Source organism: Aotus nancymaae, unplaced genomic scaffold (assembly GCF_030222135.1).
Source record: "Aotus nancymaae isolate 86718 unplaced genomic scaffold, 86718_ANA_hifiasm-v0.15.2.pri h1tg000029l, whole genome shotgun sequence".
NCBI classification, from domain to species: domain Eukaryota; kingdom Metazoa; phylum Chordata; class Mammalia; order Primates; family Aotidae; genus Aotus; species Aotus nancymaae.
Genome location: NW_026988442.1, coordinates 42,171,699 through 42,189,897, shown reverse-complemented (window position 1 = coordinate 42,189,897; position 18,199 = coordinate 42,171,699). Strand labels below are relative to the sequence as shown.

Sequence of the window (18,199 nt, the reverse complement as noted above, 5' to 3'; positions counted from 1 at the left end):
CCATCAGAGACAGCAGGGGAGGGAGGGAGAGGCAGGAGTGGGGGCTCAGGAGGGACCCAGGGGCTGCAGCGTGGTGGGAGGGAGGGGCTGACGGAGCGGGGTGAGTGGGTGGGAAGTCAGCACGGGGGTCTGCTTTAGTCCCTGGGCTGGGCACCGCCCCCCACCCCCTCCTGAAGGGAATCCCACACCGTGAGAGGGCCTCCCCCAGGCTGCCCTGGGAAATCACTGGGCCAGACGCCCAGCTTTGGAGACCCAGAGATGGACAGGATGGAAGCCCAGCCCCAGACCAGGAGCCCCACCTCCCACCTCCACCCCCGCTCCCCAACAAGCATACTGCACGGTGTCCCCAGGCCTCCCAGGGTCACTCTTCCCTCCGAGAAAGACTCTGCCCAGGAGTTCCCCTTTGCGGGCACACAGCGCACCCGGCTCACTCCATCCACACTGCCTGGGGGCCCGTGACGGCCCCATTCCCTGGCGAGCCCACCACACAGAGCCGAAGGCTCCACCCACCACCTGTGAAGCCCCCGCTCTGTCTCCAGCACTAACTGGTACAAAGCGAAGGGTGAAATCCCATTCACACAGCTGCTTATCAGCGCTGCCAGCAGGCCCGGGCAGGAGGCGGCAGGGGTTGCAGCCCCTTCCAAGGCCTGTTTCAAGTTAGCAGCCGCTGTCCCCAACATCCCCGTCATCCCCACTGGCCCTGCCATCCCCACCATCCTACCGTCCCCACCGTCCCCACCGCCCTGGCTTGTCCCCGCTGCAGGCCCCCACCCTCTGCACTGTCCCCTGCCTCGAGCCATCCACCTCTCAGCCCCTCTCTGGGGAGGGCCTCACTCTCAGGCGACTCAAATGAGGACCCGGGCTCCAGTAAACAGAGACCCTGGAATGGGGCCAGAAAGGACCCAGGGGCCCCAGCATTGCCTTGGCTCTGCTGGGTCCTGGCCGTGACCTTGGATAAGCTTCAGTTCCCTCAGTGAGAAGCAGGAATAACCACTGCCCAGCAAGCCACAGGGACATCCTCCAGCCACACCCCCGTGGGGCCCCAGGTCATGACACCCTTGGCCCGCACGCCCAGGAAGAGCCTGAGAGACCGAGGCGGGCAGGCGGGTGAGGGAGCACAGGACCCACCTTGGAGAGAGCCGTCGGGGTGGAGGGCCGGGCAGGTTGCTGAGAGGAGATGGGGTTGGTGTGAGGGGGGCAGCATGGCCCCCATGCCTGACTGACCTCTGGGGAGGGGCCACTTCGTGGACAATGCCCCGGCCTGTGGTCCTCAGGTGGCTCTGTGCTATGTCCCATCTGCCACCCACGCCCTGGCCTCAGGCCTGTGGTCCCAACACCTCCCAGATGAGGAAAGGAACAGGGATGGTCCTATCACCTCTGGGATCTCACTCAGTGAGCAGCTGCCCCACTGTCCCCAAGAAGACAGCCTGGTAGGGCCCGGGGCCACAGCGGGTGTCCCACGGGGTGTGGCAGCCTTTGAGGGTACTGGTCACTCAGGGGTGCCCTGAACTGGCAGAGCCAGGGAGATGGGGCACACGTGTCCTGGGGGCCAGGGGGATGCCTGGTGTGTGGACAGGCCCGGGGGCACGTGTGTCCTGGGGGCAGGGAGATGCCTGGTGTGTGGGCGGGCCTGGGGAACACGTGGTCTGGGGGCAGGGAGAGGCCTGGTGTATGGGTGGGCCTGGGGGCACGTGTGTCTTGGGGGCAGGGAGATGCCTGGTGTGTGGGCAGGCCTGGGGGACACGTGTCCTGGGGGCCAGGGAGATGCCTGGTGTGTAGGCAGGCCCGGGGGCACGTGTGTCCTAGGGGCAGGGACATGGGCTTGTTCCATGGCAGGTGCTCGGAAGCCTTCACGGGCAGAGAAGGCAGGAAGGAGCACCCTGACGGGAGAAGCCCCTCTCCCCTGGCTGGGGCTGGGGCTACCTGGGTCTGGGGTCTTGGTGCCCACTCACCCGTCTGGCCCGTGGCAGACACAGCCTCACTCTTGCCTGCTGTGTAGACAGCTGACACCAGGACCCTGTACTTGGTGGCTGCCTGCAGGTCGGAGAGTGTCACGTGGTTCCTGGGTCCTGGCACGGACACCTAGGGGAAGGAGGATGCGTGGTCCCTGCCTCCTGGGCAACTCTGCTCATCCACGCGGCTCCGCTGCCTCCCGCAGGCCCCGCCATGGCAGAGCTGCTGCCCTCTGCAGATGGCATGACCATGCCCCTTCCAGGAGGCTCCATGAGGGGTGGCGGCTTCAGGCTCTACCAACACTCACAGATTTCTCAGGTCCTGAGCCAGATGTGGGCGCATAGGTGAGCTGGTAGCGGAGCACGGGGCCACGAGGGGGTGTCCAGCTGACCTGCAGGCTGTCGGGGGTCTCCGAGGCCAGGGCCAGGTTGGAGGGGGGGCTCCTGCTCACCGTGGCTGGCGGAGAACACGGGCTGTGTGGGGCTCAGACCCCTCCAGAAAGGAGGCGCCGGCGGCCAGAGGACCAGCCACCCAGCCCCTACCCTGCTGTGTGCCCTGTCCCCACCACGCCACACCACACCACGCCCAGACCACGCTCCTGCCACACCATGCCCCTGCCAGGGCCCCCAGCACACCCCCAACCAGGGCTGCTGCCTGGCTGCCCTTCGAGACACTACGTGATTCGTACACTCAGCCACTGGGGAACATCTGTCCCCATGTGGACTCAAGGAAGCCCTGCGGACTCCAGTGACCAGGCCCAGTCGTCGGGGGCTCTGGGAGCCTGCCTGCCAGCAGTTCTGGGAGTCCCAGACCTGTGGAGCGGGTGAGTCGGGGTCCCCCTGGGCCATCCCTGCCCCACCCCACACCCAGCAGAGGGGAAGCGGAGGGGCACCTACAGGGGGCATAGCGGAGGGACACAGGGTCGCTGCGGGCCCCGTCCCTGTAGTAGGCCAGGATGGTGACATCATACTCTGCATGCCTCCCCAGGCCAGGCAGGACAGCTGAGCGGAGGTTCCCTGGGACAGAGATCTAGGAAGAGAAGAGCCCAGGGTCGCTGGGTGCAGCGGGGTCCTCAGGCTGGGGGATCCAGCGCACAGGCAGGGGCACACACAAGGCTCTGAGCCCTGGACATGGGCCATGGGAGCGACAGCCTGTGGGGAGCGCCTCCGAGGGAGAAGCCCACCCCACCCACCTCGTGAGCCTTGCCCTCTCCCAGAGGCATCCACTTGATCTGATACACGAGCACGCCAGACGGGGCTGCGGCCACCCACGACAGCCGGACCTCGTCCCCTGGCAGCTCCGTCACGGACAGCTGGCTGGGGCTGGGCGCTTTCTCTGAAGGAAGTGGAGACGAGGCTGGGGTGCAGCCCCTGAGCCTGGGCACCTCAGAGAAGGGGCAGCCACACCCAGGAAAACCCGTCACACCCCTCACACCCGTCACACCCCTCACACCCGTCACACCCCTCACACCCCCACACCCTCACACCTTCACACCCCTCACACCCCTCACACCCATCACACCCATCACACCGTCACACCCTCACACCCCTCACACCCGTCACACCCGTCACACCCCCACATCCCTCACACCCCTCACACCCGTCACACCCCTCACACCCCTCACACCCGTCACACCCCCACACCCTCACACCCCTCACACCCGTCACACCCCTCACACCTGTCACACCCCTCACACCCCCACACCCTCACACCCGTCACACCCCTCACACCCGTCCGGGTGCCCGTCCCCACCTGGCTCAGCCCTGGCACAGAGCAGGCACCCAAAACACTTGATGTGAACTGTCCAGCGGGGCAGAAGGATGCAGGATCCCCGCTGGACCCCAGCCCGACCTCTCCCCACTCACTGGTGGTGACCCGGCCGGTCAGCGTGGAGGAGCCACCCCCGGGGTAGAGGCAGGTGACACGGACGGTGTAGGTGGTGGAGGAAGAGAGGGGCCCCAGCGCGGCTGAGGTGGCGTTCCCAGGAGCCTCCATCTGCAGTAGTTACGCAGGAGACGTGGCGGGTGCAGCCTGGAGCCCTTGCTGGGTAGAGACCCAGGCCCGGCACAGAACGGCAGGACGGCCTGCTGGGTGGGGCCTCCCCCGCCCGGCCCCCCACAGCCCCCACACCTGCATCTGCCCCACAGCAGGGGCCTGCGGTGTGCCTCGTGGCGGCCGTGGTTTTAAGCGTGTTATTTGATGGCTGGCTCCACCCCATGCCTGCCAGACAGGGCCCTGTGGTCCCCCGAGGCACTCGGGCCCCTGCGAGCTCTGCTCTCACCTGCCCCGAGTGTCCGCCCTCGCTGGAGATGTAGGTGACCCTCACCAGGCGCACGGGCCTGGGGCTGCGCTCCCAGAACACTCGCGCGGAGTCATGGCTCACATCCGAGAAGCCCAGGTGTCTCAGGGGGGCCGGGGGCGCTGCAGAGCACAGCAGAGCCTCAAGGCCGGCACGTGGCCTCCCCAGACGGGGCAGGGGTGGGCAGTGGCTGAGGCCCCCTGAAGGCTGAGGAACCGATGAGGCACCTGCCCCGTGGGCAGGCAGCCGGGGTCGGGGCACTCACGGGTCCTGACATGGATGCCCCGGGCCTCGCTGGCCTCCAGGTCCCGCAGGCTCTGCACCGAGACCTCATAGTCCCTGCCCGGCTCCAGGCCGTCCAGCAGCACCTCGGGCCGCCCCACCTCCACCTGCAGAGGCATGACTGGAGACTCCCATACAGGCCGGCCCCCACCCCCTGCCCCACTCCCCTGCCTCCGCACCCCCTGCCCAGCTCACCTCTCTCTCCTCCTCCTCCCCCTTTGGGGAGGCCGGCAACAGTTGTACCAGGTAGTGGGTGGCCCCCGCCGAGGGCTGCCAGGTGAGGTGGATGGTTCTGGGTGTCAGTGTGGCCAGGGTCAGCGCCCGGGGCGGAGGCAGAGGTGCTGGGGGCCGTGAGAGGGCGCTTTAGGAAGGGAGCCCACAAGGAGATCACACCACGCACAGGAGACCCTCACACCAGAGTGGTGGGGGCGGCCACCACGCAGTAGGTATGTGGGATTCGAAGTGGCGCCTCTCAGGCTCCACCCTGGGCCGAGTTTGTGGCTCAGGCTCTGGGGACACAAGGCCACCCCACAGGTTTGTGTAAAGCCATCTGCCTTGAGGTCATGGCAGGAACGTGGCCTCCGGGGGTAAGAAGGGCCTCGGGAAACAGCCAGACACCAAAGGCCGCCCGGTGTGACTTCGCCTGCACGGAACGTCTGGGACAGGCACATCCAGAGACAGAAGCCGGGTTTGAGGTTGCCAGAGCTGGGCGGGGCAGAGGGGAAGGAGCTTAGGGTGCAGGGGTTCCTCTGGGGGTGAAAATGATCTAAGATGACCTGTGACTGTGGGCAACAGCTCTGAATGTACCAAAGCCACTGGAGCTGTGTACTTGAAATGGGTAGACGGTGCGATGCGTAAATTACATCTCAACAAGGCAGAGCTCATGGCGGTCCCTGGGGGTCCAAGAACCACAAGCTAAGCCACATGCTGGGGGCCAAGCAGCAGGGAACTCCATAAACAGTGTGGACAGGAAGCAGACTGGGCTGTGGTTATGGTTGAGGTGGTGACACAAATGGTCTAGCTGGGTCAGAGGGGCCCAGTGACAGCCTTGGTCACACAGCGAGCTGGGGATGGTGCCAGCTGTGGGTAGGTAAGACCCAGGGCTGCTGGCTACGCTGCCCTGGGTGCCAGGCTCCAAGAGGTGGCCGAGAGTGGGGCCTCCCACCAGAACCTGGCCCCCCCAGCTCCCACCTACCTGTGGTCGCCAAGCCCCGCAGGCCCTCGCCGACCCCGGCCTCATAGAGAGGGAGCACGGAGATCAGGTACTCTGTGTGTGAGGTCAGGTTGTGCAGCTCCGCGGAGGTGGCCGGCCCTTCCACCACCATCTGGAACAGAGTGGACAAGGAGGGAGGCAGGAAGGGGGCACGCTGGGGGACGGGGGCAGGGCAGGAACTCTGTCAGCTGGGGTGAGGGTGCAGCCAGGGCCCTCAGGGTGCCCCCCTTCCCACAGGCCCGGACTCCCGGTACCTACGAGAGCGGCGCCAGGCACGGCGTGGGCAACCCACTACAATCGATCAATCAATCAAAGGGAGAAGCCACTCTGAGTCTGACCCCATCCCCAGTGCCCTGGAACATCCTCTGCTCTGCCTTCCTTGGCCTCCAGATGCACTCACCCCATGCCGCCTCCAGACGCAGCTCTGTCCTGAGTCCCTCGGCCGCCAGCCCCTCGCCACCCCCTTAACGCCTGAACCCAGTTATTTGTGGGCCTTTATTCCCGGCCTCCCCTCGGCTTATCAGACCTGCTCGGGGAGCCCGCAGACCAGCCGTCTCACCTCCCTGGGGGTGCCACCTCTGGAGGCCTGCCACACAATCAGATACTTGAGCGGCAGCCGCGGGGCCGGAGTCCAGGACAGGCGGACGCTGGAGGAGGTCACCTGGGTCAGGACCAGGCTGGTGGGGGCAGGGAGGGTGTCCAGGGCCGGAGCCGCCGCTGCTGGGGTGGTGGGGTGGGGGCGGGTGGTCAGCGCTGTGGGCGGCTGCATCCATGCTCCCTCTGGTGGCCACTCACAGGAGGGACAGGAAAGCTGTTCCCAGCCCCTCCGAGGGCAGATGTAAGGGGGCGCTGCAGACCCCTCAGAGCCACAAGAACCAGACTCAAGTACCACACGGGAGCCACAGCACCCCCCCACCCTCTGCCCAAGCGGCCAGGTGGGGCTGCAGCCTGTGTGGGCGATCCCGCCTCTCACCTGGACTCCGCCACGGGACCCCACGCTGGAGCCTCTGGCAGATGAGGCGGCTGAGCAGGCCGGCCAGCGCGCCAAGCTGCGGGAAGCCCAGCACATTGTGAACGGTGATGTCCTGCGGCGGGGACGCCAGGAGCCTCAGCTCAGCCTCATCCGCGTTCTTCACACCTGCTCGTGAGGATGGAGGTGAGTCAGCCTGCGCTGGGGTCACCGGACGGGGCCACCGCAGCGGGCGTTGCGTCTCCGTGGAGACTGGGCCAGAGGAGAAGAGGCCCTCGGGCTACACTCCTCTGCCCCCTGCCACCCGAGTGCTGGGCCGGGTGCTCCTGAGGGGTTGGGGGCATCAAGGAAGGGCTTCTGCCCCCAGGACTCCTGAACATCTGCACTTTCCTCCCCACAGGACGGAGCTGATGCTCCCGAGTCCCAGGCCCTGGAGGGTGCCAGGAAGCTCCTCGCCAGGGGACAGCAGGTGGGAGTTGCCAGGCACAGGGACGGTGGCCAGCAGCCTGGGCTCCTCGGTGAATATCGCACCGGGGAGGTTCAGGCCACGAGGGCGGGGGCGGGGGGTTCTACAGAAGGCAGCAAACAGCAGGAGATTGAAAAGGAGCAGCCGCGCCAGTGCTGCCCACCTGCACCGTTGCCACTGAGTGCCAGGCAGTGCCTGGCTCTGCGTGCAGCCTGTGCCGGGGACGCGGAAGCTGAGCTCAGGACCAGGAGTCTGATGACAGCTCCCAGCTGCCACCCTGAGCCCAACCTGGCTGTGAGGATCCAGCCCAGGAACAGAGGCCGCACGGTGCTTACCCACAGCAAAGACGATCACACCCAGGTCCTTGAGGACGCGGGCAGCGGTGTGCACGTCGTCCTGCGACTTGCCGTCCGTCACCAGGATCACTACCTTGGCGGCCTCTGGACGAACGCCGGCCGCTGGCTGCAGGTTCTGTCCCAGCACGTGGGTCAGGGCAAGGCCTTGGGAGCAGCGGGAATAAAGTGACAGGCGGCCGCCAGCGTCCCCTCCGGGTGCTCGGCTGGCAGCAACTGCACAGCAGAGACGCTCCTCTCCTTCCTTGCAGGCTGTCAGGAGACCGGGGCGGCAGCTCGAGGGGGCAGGGAGAGCCTGCCTGTGGAGAGGCCCCCACAGGGGCCCCAATCCCCCAGTCGGGCCCTATCTGCAGGTGAGCAGCCAGATGGGGCCGGTGTGGACCCAGCCAGAGTGTGGGTACAGAGGAGCTGTGCGCTGGATATGGGCCCTCGCTTCCGTTGAAGGTAAACAACGGGGTGACCGTGCCCTTTACAAAGGGGTCTGGGGGGCTGCAGAAGGAGGTCTGCCCTCAGGACGGGGTGGGCGGTGGGCATGGCCGTACCTGCTCCCCCTGAGGACTGGGGGCTGGGCTGTACCTGTGAACGTGTTCCCCCCCTTGTAGCGGAGGTGGCGCACGGCTGCCAGCACCTGCTCCTTGGTCCCGAGGGAGTTCAGGTCCCACTCGGTCTGGGCGTCCCCACTGTACTGTGTCAGGCCTAGGGGGCAAGGGTGTGGCTCGGGCTGAATGTCCAGGGAGCTGCCAGCAGCCAGTCCCCAGGGAGATGCCGCTCCAGAGCCAGGGCCTCCACATGGAGCGGTCCCCAAACACCTCACAGGCAGCAGGTGCCCTGCCCCGAAAGGTGGGAGCCCTGGCTGCTGTGGGGACCCCCACAGGTCACAGCCCACCCCGGGCAGTCAGAGTTGTGGGGACCACGCCAGGGAGGGGTAGGAGGTGGGCGGCCAGAACCCACCTACTTGGACCTTATCCGGCCCGATTTCAAAGGGAGCGATGATGCTGGCCAGGAAGTCCTTGACCTGCTGGAAGTGACTGTGGCCGATGCTCCAGGACCCGTCCACCAGGAAGACCATGTCAGCAGGTGTGGGGGGCAGGCAGCGAAACTGGGGGACAGCTGGGATGGCAGGGAGCGGGCAGGGTGCTAGGTGAGCCCCATCACTGGTCCAAGACCCCTAGACTGCTCCAGGCCTGGTCCCAACCCCCCAGATCACCTTCCCTGGGGCTCCGGCCACAGGAGTGAGTCGGGCTGGGCCAGGTGTTGGGGAAAAGGACAGCAAGACCCTCGGGCCCCACCGGACTAGACAGCGCCGCGCAGAGCCCGCTGCGAGTCCGCGACGGCTAACGTGAGGCCCCCGGGTGCTTGGGCGCCTCCATCCTCCACGACCCCGGCGGCCGCTGCACACGAGCCGGCCTTCGCTGCACACCCAGACACCAAGCCAGATTGCCACCGGGTGCAAACCGGGCACAGAGGAGAGGGGGTGCAGACAGCTCCAGACCATGTGCACCGCCCTGGCGGCGCTGCGGAGACAAAGCCCTCACCCCCGGTCTGGCGCTCCCCAGAGTTTTGCACACACAGTGCCTGGTAGGGCGTGCCCCAGAGCCAGGACCAGACCCCCGGCAGATGGCTGAACAAGGCCAGCAGCCATCAGGGTGTGACCCCCCCTCCGGGGCCAACAGAAGAGGCTCAGCTGGTCTGAGGCCTGCCTGGGTGGGGACACTTCCCTGGGGGAGCCCAAGTCCGGGGAGACAGCAGGGCCCAGCACCTTGGGGGGAGCACAGCACCAGACCGAAGGACCCCTCTGGAGGGGACGTGCCCAAGTCTAAAGAGGGGGACACTTCCTTCAGTTCCAAGCCTGATGGGGGAGGCAGAATCCTGCCTCTGAGGACCTTAATCTGATGGAGGAGACAGGCCCTTCCAGCTCTGTGGGGAAGTGCAGCCCTGCCTGGGGGGCCTCATGAGCAGACACAGTGCACTGCCCCGTCTGTGCCCACCCCTTACCCGGCTTCTCTTCTGTCCTGGTGTGTTTCTGCCTCTCCCTCCAGGGCCCCCAGACCAGCTCTGCTCCTCCTGATCCCATTCCCGGGGGAGCATAACCCACTCCTTTCACCCCCCCAGACCCAGGCTGGAGGCTCCCAGAGGGGTCAGAGGTCGTGGGACCACCTGCTCCCAGTGGCCTGGCTTGAGTGAAGCCAGGAGCGTGGCAGCCTTAGGTGAAAGCTGGAGAATGTGTGGTCAGGGGCAAGGAAGAACTTCCCGACCTCACAGTGAGAAATGTGAGAAACCAAAGTTCACTCCTCCCGGAGACTTACTGTCCCTCCACCCCGACCCACCAGGAGTGGGCGGATCCCGGCTTGGCTCGAAGGCAACTCGGGGCTCTGGAGCCTGCTCAGGGTCTGGGCTCCCCACGAGGGAGGGGGTTGGCTCCGGGGCTCCAGAGCTGAGGCTCCTCCAGCTGCTCCTGTCCAGGGAGCTACTCTTCAGTTCCTCAACTGCAGGGAGAAGCAAGGGGCGGTCAGGGTGGGAGTGGAGGGCCAGGTGCGCCGGGGAGCTGCAGACACACCCCATCTGTGGGTGCTGAGGGCCCAGACCCTGGGAGGCACGAAAAGGTGTCAGGGGCAAGGCAGCCTTGCTGGTGAGTCAGCCCAGAGCTGCTTCACACACACCCACCCCTGGGGCTGGAACGCAGCCTGGAGGAGGGTGGGACACTGGCCCAGTAGACGGTGGGACACTGGCCCAGTAGACAGTGGGACCCGGCCCGGAGGAGGGGGGACCCGGCTGGCAGACGACAGACTTACTCACAAACTCCCTCCGAGCCAGCAGGATGCGCCCGGAGCCAGTGAGCTCGAAGATCTGCAAGGTGTAGCCCTTGGAGGGGCTCAGGCCCCCCACCGTGGCCTTGGGGGCCTTGGTGGTCAGTATCACCTCCTGTTCCGAGTCGCCTGGGTGGGGGTGGGGACAGCTTTAGAGGCCAAGGTGGGCACAGGTGTGTGCGTCTGTCATGCGGGGAGTGAAATCATCTTGGCTCCTCCTCACCCCAGCTCCTCCCCTTGAGGCCAGAGAGAGAGAGGGGGAGGGTCTGATGGAAGGGACGCCGGCTCCTGGTAACAAAGTGAGAGGGAATGGATCTTGCTGGCAGTGGGAAGATTCACTTACTAAACCTGCCTAGAGGAATCTGTCACGTGGTGAGGTGAGAACCCATAAACCCTCAGAGACACTGTCCAGGTATGAAGACGGTGCTGGCCAGGGAGGGGATGGTGACTCCAGGGGCCAGGACCAAGAAGGATGAGTCCGGGGCCAGGGCCCCGCCCCCTCCCACAGGCCCCGCCCCATGCGCCGCACAGACCCACCGGCCGCAAATATATTCTGCTGTGTGACTCCACGATTCTAAAGTTTGGGCTGGATTTTCAAGTGTGAAAAGCAAACAAATGATTTTAAAGGGGACGCTGTCATATTCTCAGACGAAAGAGCAAGAAGAAATGGCCCGAAGCAGAGCTCAGGAGGTGGGAGTCAGACCTAAGGGGGCGCTTTGAGCACGGGGTGCTTCTCTGGGTCTCAAATGCCAGGATGAACACAGCTAAACATTCAATGATAGTACTGAAACATTCTAAATTTGGGAGCTGCTCGTGGCATCAGGTTACCTTTGAGTCCTTTCTTTTAGAAAAACATACTGAAATATTTACAGACAGTGTCATATCACGTCTGGGATTTGTTTTAAGATAACACAGAATATAGAGGGGTCAGGGAGAGGGACAGAAACAATACTGGCCACACGCCGACAGTCGCTGAAAGCTGCGCTGTGAAAACACGGGGCTTCCTTACACATGCTCTCTTCTCTTGAGTGTGTTTAAATTTCTCCATTAAAAAATCAGCTCAAACGAAGACAAGAAAGCAGAGAATAAAATGTGTAACATAAACGCAAATGTACCGTTAATTTCATTAAATATAAATGGAATAAATCTTTTAATAAAAAGACTGTCACACTGGACAAAAACAATACCCAATTAGACGCGGCTTAGAGGACACATCTGAAACGAAAGGTAAAAGGAGGGAAAAAGAGATTCAACACAAACACCCCCTGGCATCAGCAGCTCAGATGCAAGAAACAGGAACGCCGAAGAGCATTTCAGCATGAAAAAGGCCCGCCCCACCAGGAAGACACCGTGACTCTAAGTGTGCACGGCCCCGGCGACAGAGCCTCAGCACGTAAAGCAGAGAGCAGGGGGACAAGCACAGGAAAGGCATATCTGCGAGGACAGGGAGGTTTAAAATACTTTTGTCAGTAAGGGACAGGATGAGCAGACCCAGAACGCACTAACTACATCAAGGTCTGAACGATAAGGTAAATAACTTACGTCGCAAACTATACTGAACAACCGAAAATTGCGTCTATTTTCAAAGTCACGTGGAACACGGACAAAAACTGATCACACGCTGGACATAAAACAAGGTACGTTTTTAGTTTTTCCTTGAGATGGAGTCTCACTCTGTCACCCAGGCTGGAGTTCAGTGGCACGATGTCAGCTCGCTGCAACCTCCGCCTCCCAGGTTCACATGCTTCACCTGCCTCAGTCTCCCAAGTAGCTGGGATTACAGGCGCGGGCCACCACGCCTGGCTAATTTTTGTATGTTTAGTAGAGACAGGGTTTCACCGTGTTGGCCAGGCTGGTCTCAAACTCCCATCCTCAAGTGATCCGCCCACCTCGGCCTCCCAAAGTGCTGGGGTTACAGGCACGAGCCACCACACCCGGCCAGCAAGGAACTTTCCGAAGGACTGGAAGCATATTGCACATTTCTGGTCACGATGCAATTAAGGAAGAAACCCCAAGCAAGAACTAGGTAGAAAACTCCCCACGTTTTAAAACTAAGAAATCTACTTCCAAGTAGCCTGTGGGTCAAATAAAAATGTCATGACAAAAATCAGAAGATATTTTTAACTGAACGATAATGAAAACTCTGCGTATCAAAATGCAGCTAGAGCCACTGCTTACAGGAAAATTTAACCGTTAACTTTGGATCTTAGAAACGAAGCGCAGAAAATCCATGAACTTGAGCATCCATCTTAAGGAGTTAGAGCAGAACGTTAAACACAGAGAGAGCAGAAAGAAACAGAAACAAGAAATTAATGAAATAAAAAGCAAACGTAAAACCAAGAACAGACCGACCAAGCCCAAAGGTGTTTTATTAAAAGACTAACAAGACAGATAAAATCCAGATTGCCCTCTGGAAGCAGAAAGAAGATTCAGTCAATAACGGGAATGAAAAGGGCTGTAACTAGAGAGTCTGTGGGACGATGTGAGCGTTACACCAACTAATCAGGACATTTACAGAAAACACAAATTCCTATTCAAAAACAACTGACAAAGAAACTAGAAATCTGAGTAGTCCTATTTCTGTTGAGAAAATTGAATCTATTATTTCACGTGTTCACATTCGCGCGCGCACGCGCGCGCACACACACACACACACACACATACACGCTGAAAGCCCAGAAGTCGGAGCCAGTGAATTCCAGCAAACATTTAAGGAAAAAAACACCACCACGGTTACACAAACTCTCCCAGAAAATGGAGTAAGAGGAGCCCTTCCCCACCTCATCTTACGAGGTTTAAAGCTGATATCAAACTTAAAAAGGAGTTTATAAGAAAGAGTAGTTATTGGCTAATATTCCTTCATGAATAAAAATCTTAGACAAAATACTTGCAAATCAATTTAATAACATATAAAAGGGGATAGGCCAGGTACAGTGGCTCACCCCGGAAATCCCAGCGCTTTGGGAGGCCAAGCTGGGGAGATTGTCTGAGGCCAGGAGACTGAGGCTGCAGTGAGCTATGACTGTGCTACTGCACTTTGAAGTCCAGCCTGGGTGACAAAGGGAGACCCCGTCTCTTAAACATATATATATAGCCAGGTGCAGTGGCGCACACCTGTAATCCCAGCACTTTGGGAGGCCGAGGCGGGTAGATCACGAGGTCAGGAGTTCAAGACCAGTCTGACCAACATGTTGAAACCCTGTCTCTACTAAAAATACAAAAATTAGCCAGGTGCAGTGGTGTGAGCCTGTAGTCCCGGCTACTCGGGAGGCTGAGGCAGAGGAATTGTTTGAACCCAGGAGGCAGGGTTGCAGTGAGCCAAGATCACGCCACCACACTTTAGCCTGGGTGACAGAGCAAGACTCCATCTCAAAATAAAAAAATTTATTTATTTATTTAATATATTAATAATATAAATATATATAATACATTTAATATATAAATTTTAATATTAAAAAATCAATCACTGTAATTCACTACACTAAAATATACTATATGTAAATTACAACATTAACCATATAAAGGAGAAAATAATTTCTCCTCACTGAAGAAAGAATTTGGAAAAGATAATCCACTCTCTCGATAAAAACTCAGCCTACATTGAACTGAACAGGACCTAATCTGATCAGGTACATCTATCTGGAAAAGGCAAAACAGAGAACCATTCCAGCGTTTTGGGGGACGGGGCTCAGGGCTGACCTTGGAGTCACAGAAGTGTTCTGTACATCAGTTGTGGTCGTGGTTACAAGACTGGATTCATTTGATAAAACTCACAGACCTATTCCCGAAAGGGTGAAGGTCTCAGAACATGGGACAGCGCTGAGCACCCTCCGGAGTAGCCCAGGTCACGCTGCAGGCGTTGGGTACCAAGGGTGTCGTGTGTTGGAGGCCGTCACACACTGTTGGCGGGGGACACGCTGGCACAGCCACTGAGTTTCACGTCTTCTGCTAGCGTTGAAAACACGTAACGCTCTGACGCTCCCACTCCTGGGTTTACACCCAACATAACGGCATCCATGTGGACACCAGAAACACAGCGAACCCGGACGCAAGCCAGACACCCATCAACGGCAGAACAAACCGCACAACGGAATACTATACAGCAAAGAAAACGGACCGCGGAGACAGCACGGCGAACCTCACAAATGCGCACCAAAGAAACGGACACGGACGAACGGCCACGTACGACTCCACTCAGAGGAGGCTCTGAACTGGCCGGCTAGTCTACGCTGCTGGAAGTCACGCAGAGGCCGTCCTGGAGCGGGACAGGGCAGACGCTGAGCAGGGCACCGGGGGCACCGCAAAGGCCTGTTTCTGCCCCAGGAGGCATCTGTGATGGCCGTCACACTGTGCCGATTCACACGGTTGAGCATTTACCCTGTGGCTCTTCCATCTGGGCTCTGAGAAGCTTTAAAATTAGCACCCATTTTCAGGTTAGTGCCATTCCATGCTCTGGGAACGGGGTGCTCTGGGAAGGCGTCCTCAAGGCCCTGCTCCTGTAAACAAGGATTAGTGCGTCGGGGGGAAGGGCAGGCGCTTCCGGGGTTTGCTGTGCAGAGTCCAGGCTGTTCTGAATGCCCCTGAGGCACTGAGACTCGTTCTGAGGAGGGAGTCGTTTCTTTAAAGAATATGGGCTGGGTGTGGCAGTTCACACCTGTAATCCCAGCCTGTGGGAGGCCAGGAGCGTGGATCACCTGGGCCCAGTTCAAGACCAGTCTGGGCAACGTGGTGAAACCCCTTCACTACAAAAAATACAGAAATTAGCCAGGAGTGGCGACTCACACCTGTAGTCCCAGCTACTCGGGAGGCTGAGGTGGGAGGATCTCCTGAGCTCCGGAGACTGAGGCTGCAGTGAGCTGTGATCGCACCACGGCCCCCCAGCTTGGGCAACAGAGTGAGACCTTGCCTTAAAAAAACAAAAAATTTACCAGGCACGGTGGCTCATGCCTGTAATCCCAGCACTGTGGGAGGCTGAGGCAGGCGGATCACGAGTTCAGGAGTTCGAGACCAGCCTGGCCAACATAGTGAAACTCTGTCTCTACTAAAAATACAAAAAAAAATTAGCCAGGCGTGGTGGCGGACACCTGTAATCCCAGCTACTTGGGAGGCTGAGGCAGCAGAATCACTTGAACCCAGGAGCTGGAAGTTGTAGTGAGCCGAGATCGTGCCACTGCACTCCAGCCTGGGCGACAATGTGAGACTCCATCTCAAAAAAAGAAAAATTAAAAGTGTGTCCTGAACGCCTTCTGCAGGGGCTGCGTGCCAGGGACATAGGGGCACGTTCCCTGTTCCGTGTCCTATGTGACGGGGGAAGGAATTTGGGAACAGCAGAGACCGAGGCCAGAGAGGTGCTGACACACGGGCTGGAGCGGGGACGCCGTGGGCCTGAGTGGGCTTGGTGGCCACGGCTGCCATGCCAACCGTCCTTAGCACGTGGTGGGGGAAGGGGGCCTGGGAGGTCCTCACCTGCCATGGGCTTCACCTGCACCAGGTAGCCAAGGCCACTCCCCTCCGACTCTCTCCACTTCATCTGCAGCTGGTCCTCGGGCAGCACGGCCAGCCTCAGGCGGCCACTTGCTATAGAAACAGGACAGGGTGGTCAGGACTGGCCCCACCTCCCCTCCATCTAACCAGCCATGGGGGGTTCAGACGTCCTGCCCTCAGCACTTGGGAGGGACAGAGTCCTATCCCAGGGGACCCTGAAGGGACACAACCCAGCCTGGGTGTCTGAGGGACTCAGCCCCATGTGGGGAGACGAGACCCCGGCTGGGGGTGAGAAGAACTGGCCCTCCCAGGGGTCTGCATTGACAGGGCCACCCTGGTAACTTCAGTCACAGGGAGTCCGGTCCCACCCAGGGATGCCCCACCCTGGCTCTCCGGGGGGTTCTCCCCACCAGGAGGAGGCTCAGGCCCACGTGTGGAGAGCAGCAACTGCCCCACTGGTGACCAGAGGTCCTGAGCCAATGCAGCACTGCCAACCTGGCCGGCACCTGAGCTGGGTCCCTGGGAGAAGGGGCCGTGTAGCCACAGACCCCTCAGGTGCACAGGCCCCTCGGTGGGGAGTGTGGGTGCAGGACCCCACGCTGGAGGTATGTGCAGCTCGGCACGTGTGCGGCCGTGCCCCCATTACAGGGCTGCCTCCTGCGGCGGGGGAAGGGGGTCCAGGCCATCTGAGGGGAGGAGGCGGTGGCAGAGGCCTGGCCAGCCTCCCAGGGCTCTGGAGAGGGTAGGTGCCCCCTGAAAGCTTCCGGGGGCTCAGCAGTAGGGGCAGCTATTTTTGGAAACTGGGGACAGAGATGGGCTTCTTTGGGCTGCCCTCCAGTGAGCTGGGGCTCAGGGGGAAGGGCAGGGGCTGGGGGGCACCGGGGCAGACACAATGACCCATTGAGAGTGGGCAGCAGCTGGGCCGGGTCTCCGGATGGGGCCTGCAAGTCAGGAATGCGTGGGGGATGAGGAGGGGCTCTGAAGGCCAGCTGTGAGCAGGCCCCTCCCGCCGCTGCCCCTGCTTGTGAACAGCCTTCTGTTGCTCCACTCCGTCTGCCAACGTCGGGGAGCCCTTCCCCAGCTCCCTGCAGGGGGACAGCGGCTGGCGGGAAGGGCCTCAGCCAGGACCACGCTCCCCTCCTCGGACGGTGGCCACACCTGGCCCGGGCCATGCTGGGAAGGGCTGCCCCACGTGTGGGCTCCCACCTGTCCTGGGCCGGACTCAGTGCCCCAGCCCACCTGGCTGCCCTCAGGCTCAATGGCCCGAAAGGCCCTTGTGAGGGCCGCCCCGCCATCTGAATCCCGAACTGGTCAGGGCAGCGTATTCGCCTTTCCTGACCCAAGTTGTTTCTGTAGAATCAGTTACTGATTTGGCTCAATTGACAGCGGATGCTTCTTTCAGACTGACCCAGGCTCCACACTAGACCTGGGCGCCTGGTCCCACCAGCCCCTCTGCAACGACAGCGGCTGGCGGAGGCTCCCAGCCCTCCTGTCAGGCCCCAGTGGTCATCCCTTAAATGCACATGACGAGGAGGAGCTGCCACCTCCTGCCTCTCACCCCCGAGGAATAAGCATCGCTCGAGGGGAGCCTGAAACCTCCCAGGAGCTCGCAGGCCCCGGAGCGGCCGCCTTGGCCCAGCTGGGAACAAGTGTCCAGCGTGGCCGAGGCCCTGGCGCCTGCTCCACAGACACAGATGTCTGCCTTCCTCGAATCCCTCTCACCCACGTTCCTCACGGGAGGGACAGCTGCTCAGACGGGTCGCCTTGCGCACCTTCTGCCACTTCCCTTTGCTGCCACGGGCGGTACCCCACGCTCCCCAAACACCCCACCAGGAGCGGCCAGCCTGGTGCGGGGCCCTCTGCGGACGTGCCGTGCCGGCCCAGGGGTGCACACCGAGGCAGGGGTGCCGTGTGGAAACGCGGGCACCACACGCGAAGCCAGAGGAGGGCTACCCGGACACACCGGGGGAGAGGCAGGTCGGACGGCGGCCCCGTCTGTGCGCCGGCTTCCCGGAGACTGCTCGGAAAAGGTGTTTGCTGAACAGCTCTCAGCTGAGCGCTAACATAACAGAGGAGGGAAGCGCGCAGAAGCCTTCCCGAGGCAAGGCCGAGGGTCTGTCCCGACCCTTGCCTTTGCTGTGGGAGCTGCTCTGAGTTCAGCACGTATTCAACTTAGGAGGCTGGCCGGGCGGAGGGGCGGAGGGCTTGTCCCGAGTGGGCACTGGTGGGGCCTGGGGGCGGGCGGGGGGGGGCCTGGGGGCGGGCGGGGGCCCACTGCCAGCATCCTTACCGTGCCCTTGCTCTCGTCCCAGGGTGGCACCCAGCCACAGCCAGAGGCAGAGGCCGAGGCGTGTGGGGGCTCGGAAGCCCAT

The 18,199-nt window shown here is 61.4% G+C and overlaps 1 protein-coding gene across 1 annotated transcript in view; it reads right to left on the bottom strand.

Annotated features, from left to right (window-relative positions):
* COL20A1 (collagen type XX alpha 1 chain) overlaps positions 1 to 18,199 on the bottom strand; it is a 35,909-nt gene extending 17,710 nt beyond the window's left edge. Inside the window, 19 exon segments of the mRNA XM_012440432.3 lie at positions 1,129 to 1,167; positions 1,953 to 2,082; positions 2,261 to 2,409; positions 2,850 to 2,982; positions 3,146 to 3,288; positions 3,819 to 3,948; positions 4,235 to 4,374; positions 4,518 to 4,641; positions 4,730 to 4,875; positions 5,730 to 5,859; positions 6,307 to 6,464; positions 6,721 to 6,885; positions 7,519 to 7,683; positions 8,113 to 8,232; positions 8,488 to 8,646; positions 9,864 to 10,022; positions 10,329 to 10,472; positions 15,810 to 15,920; positions 18,118 to 18,199. Of these exon segments, the coding sequence (XP_012295855.3) occupies positions 1,129 to 1,167; positions 1,953 to 2,082; positions 2,261 to 2,409; positions 2,850 to 2,982; positions 3,146 to 3,288; positions 3,819 to 3,948; positions 4,235 to 4,374; positions 4,518 to 4,641; positions 4,730 to 4,875; positions 5,730 to 5,859; positions 6,307 to 6,464; positions 6,721 to 6,885; positions 7,519 to 7,683; positions 8,113 to 8,232; positions 8,488 to 8,646; positions 9,864 to 10,022; positions 10,329 to 10,472; positions 15,810 to 15,920; positions 18,118 to 18,199 (2,527 nt within the window).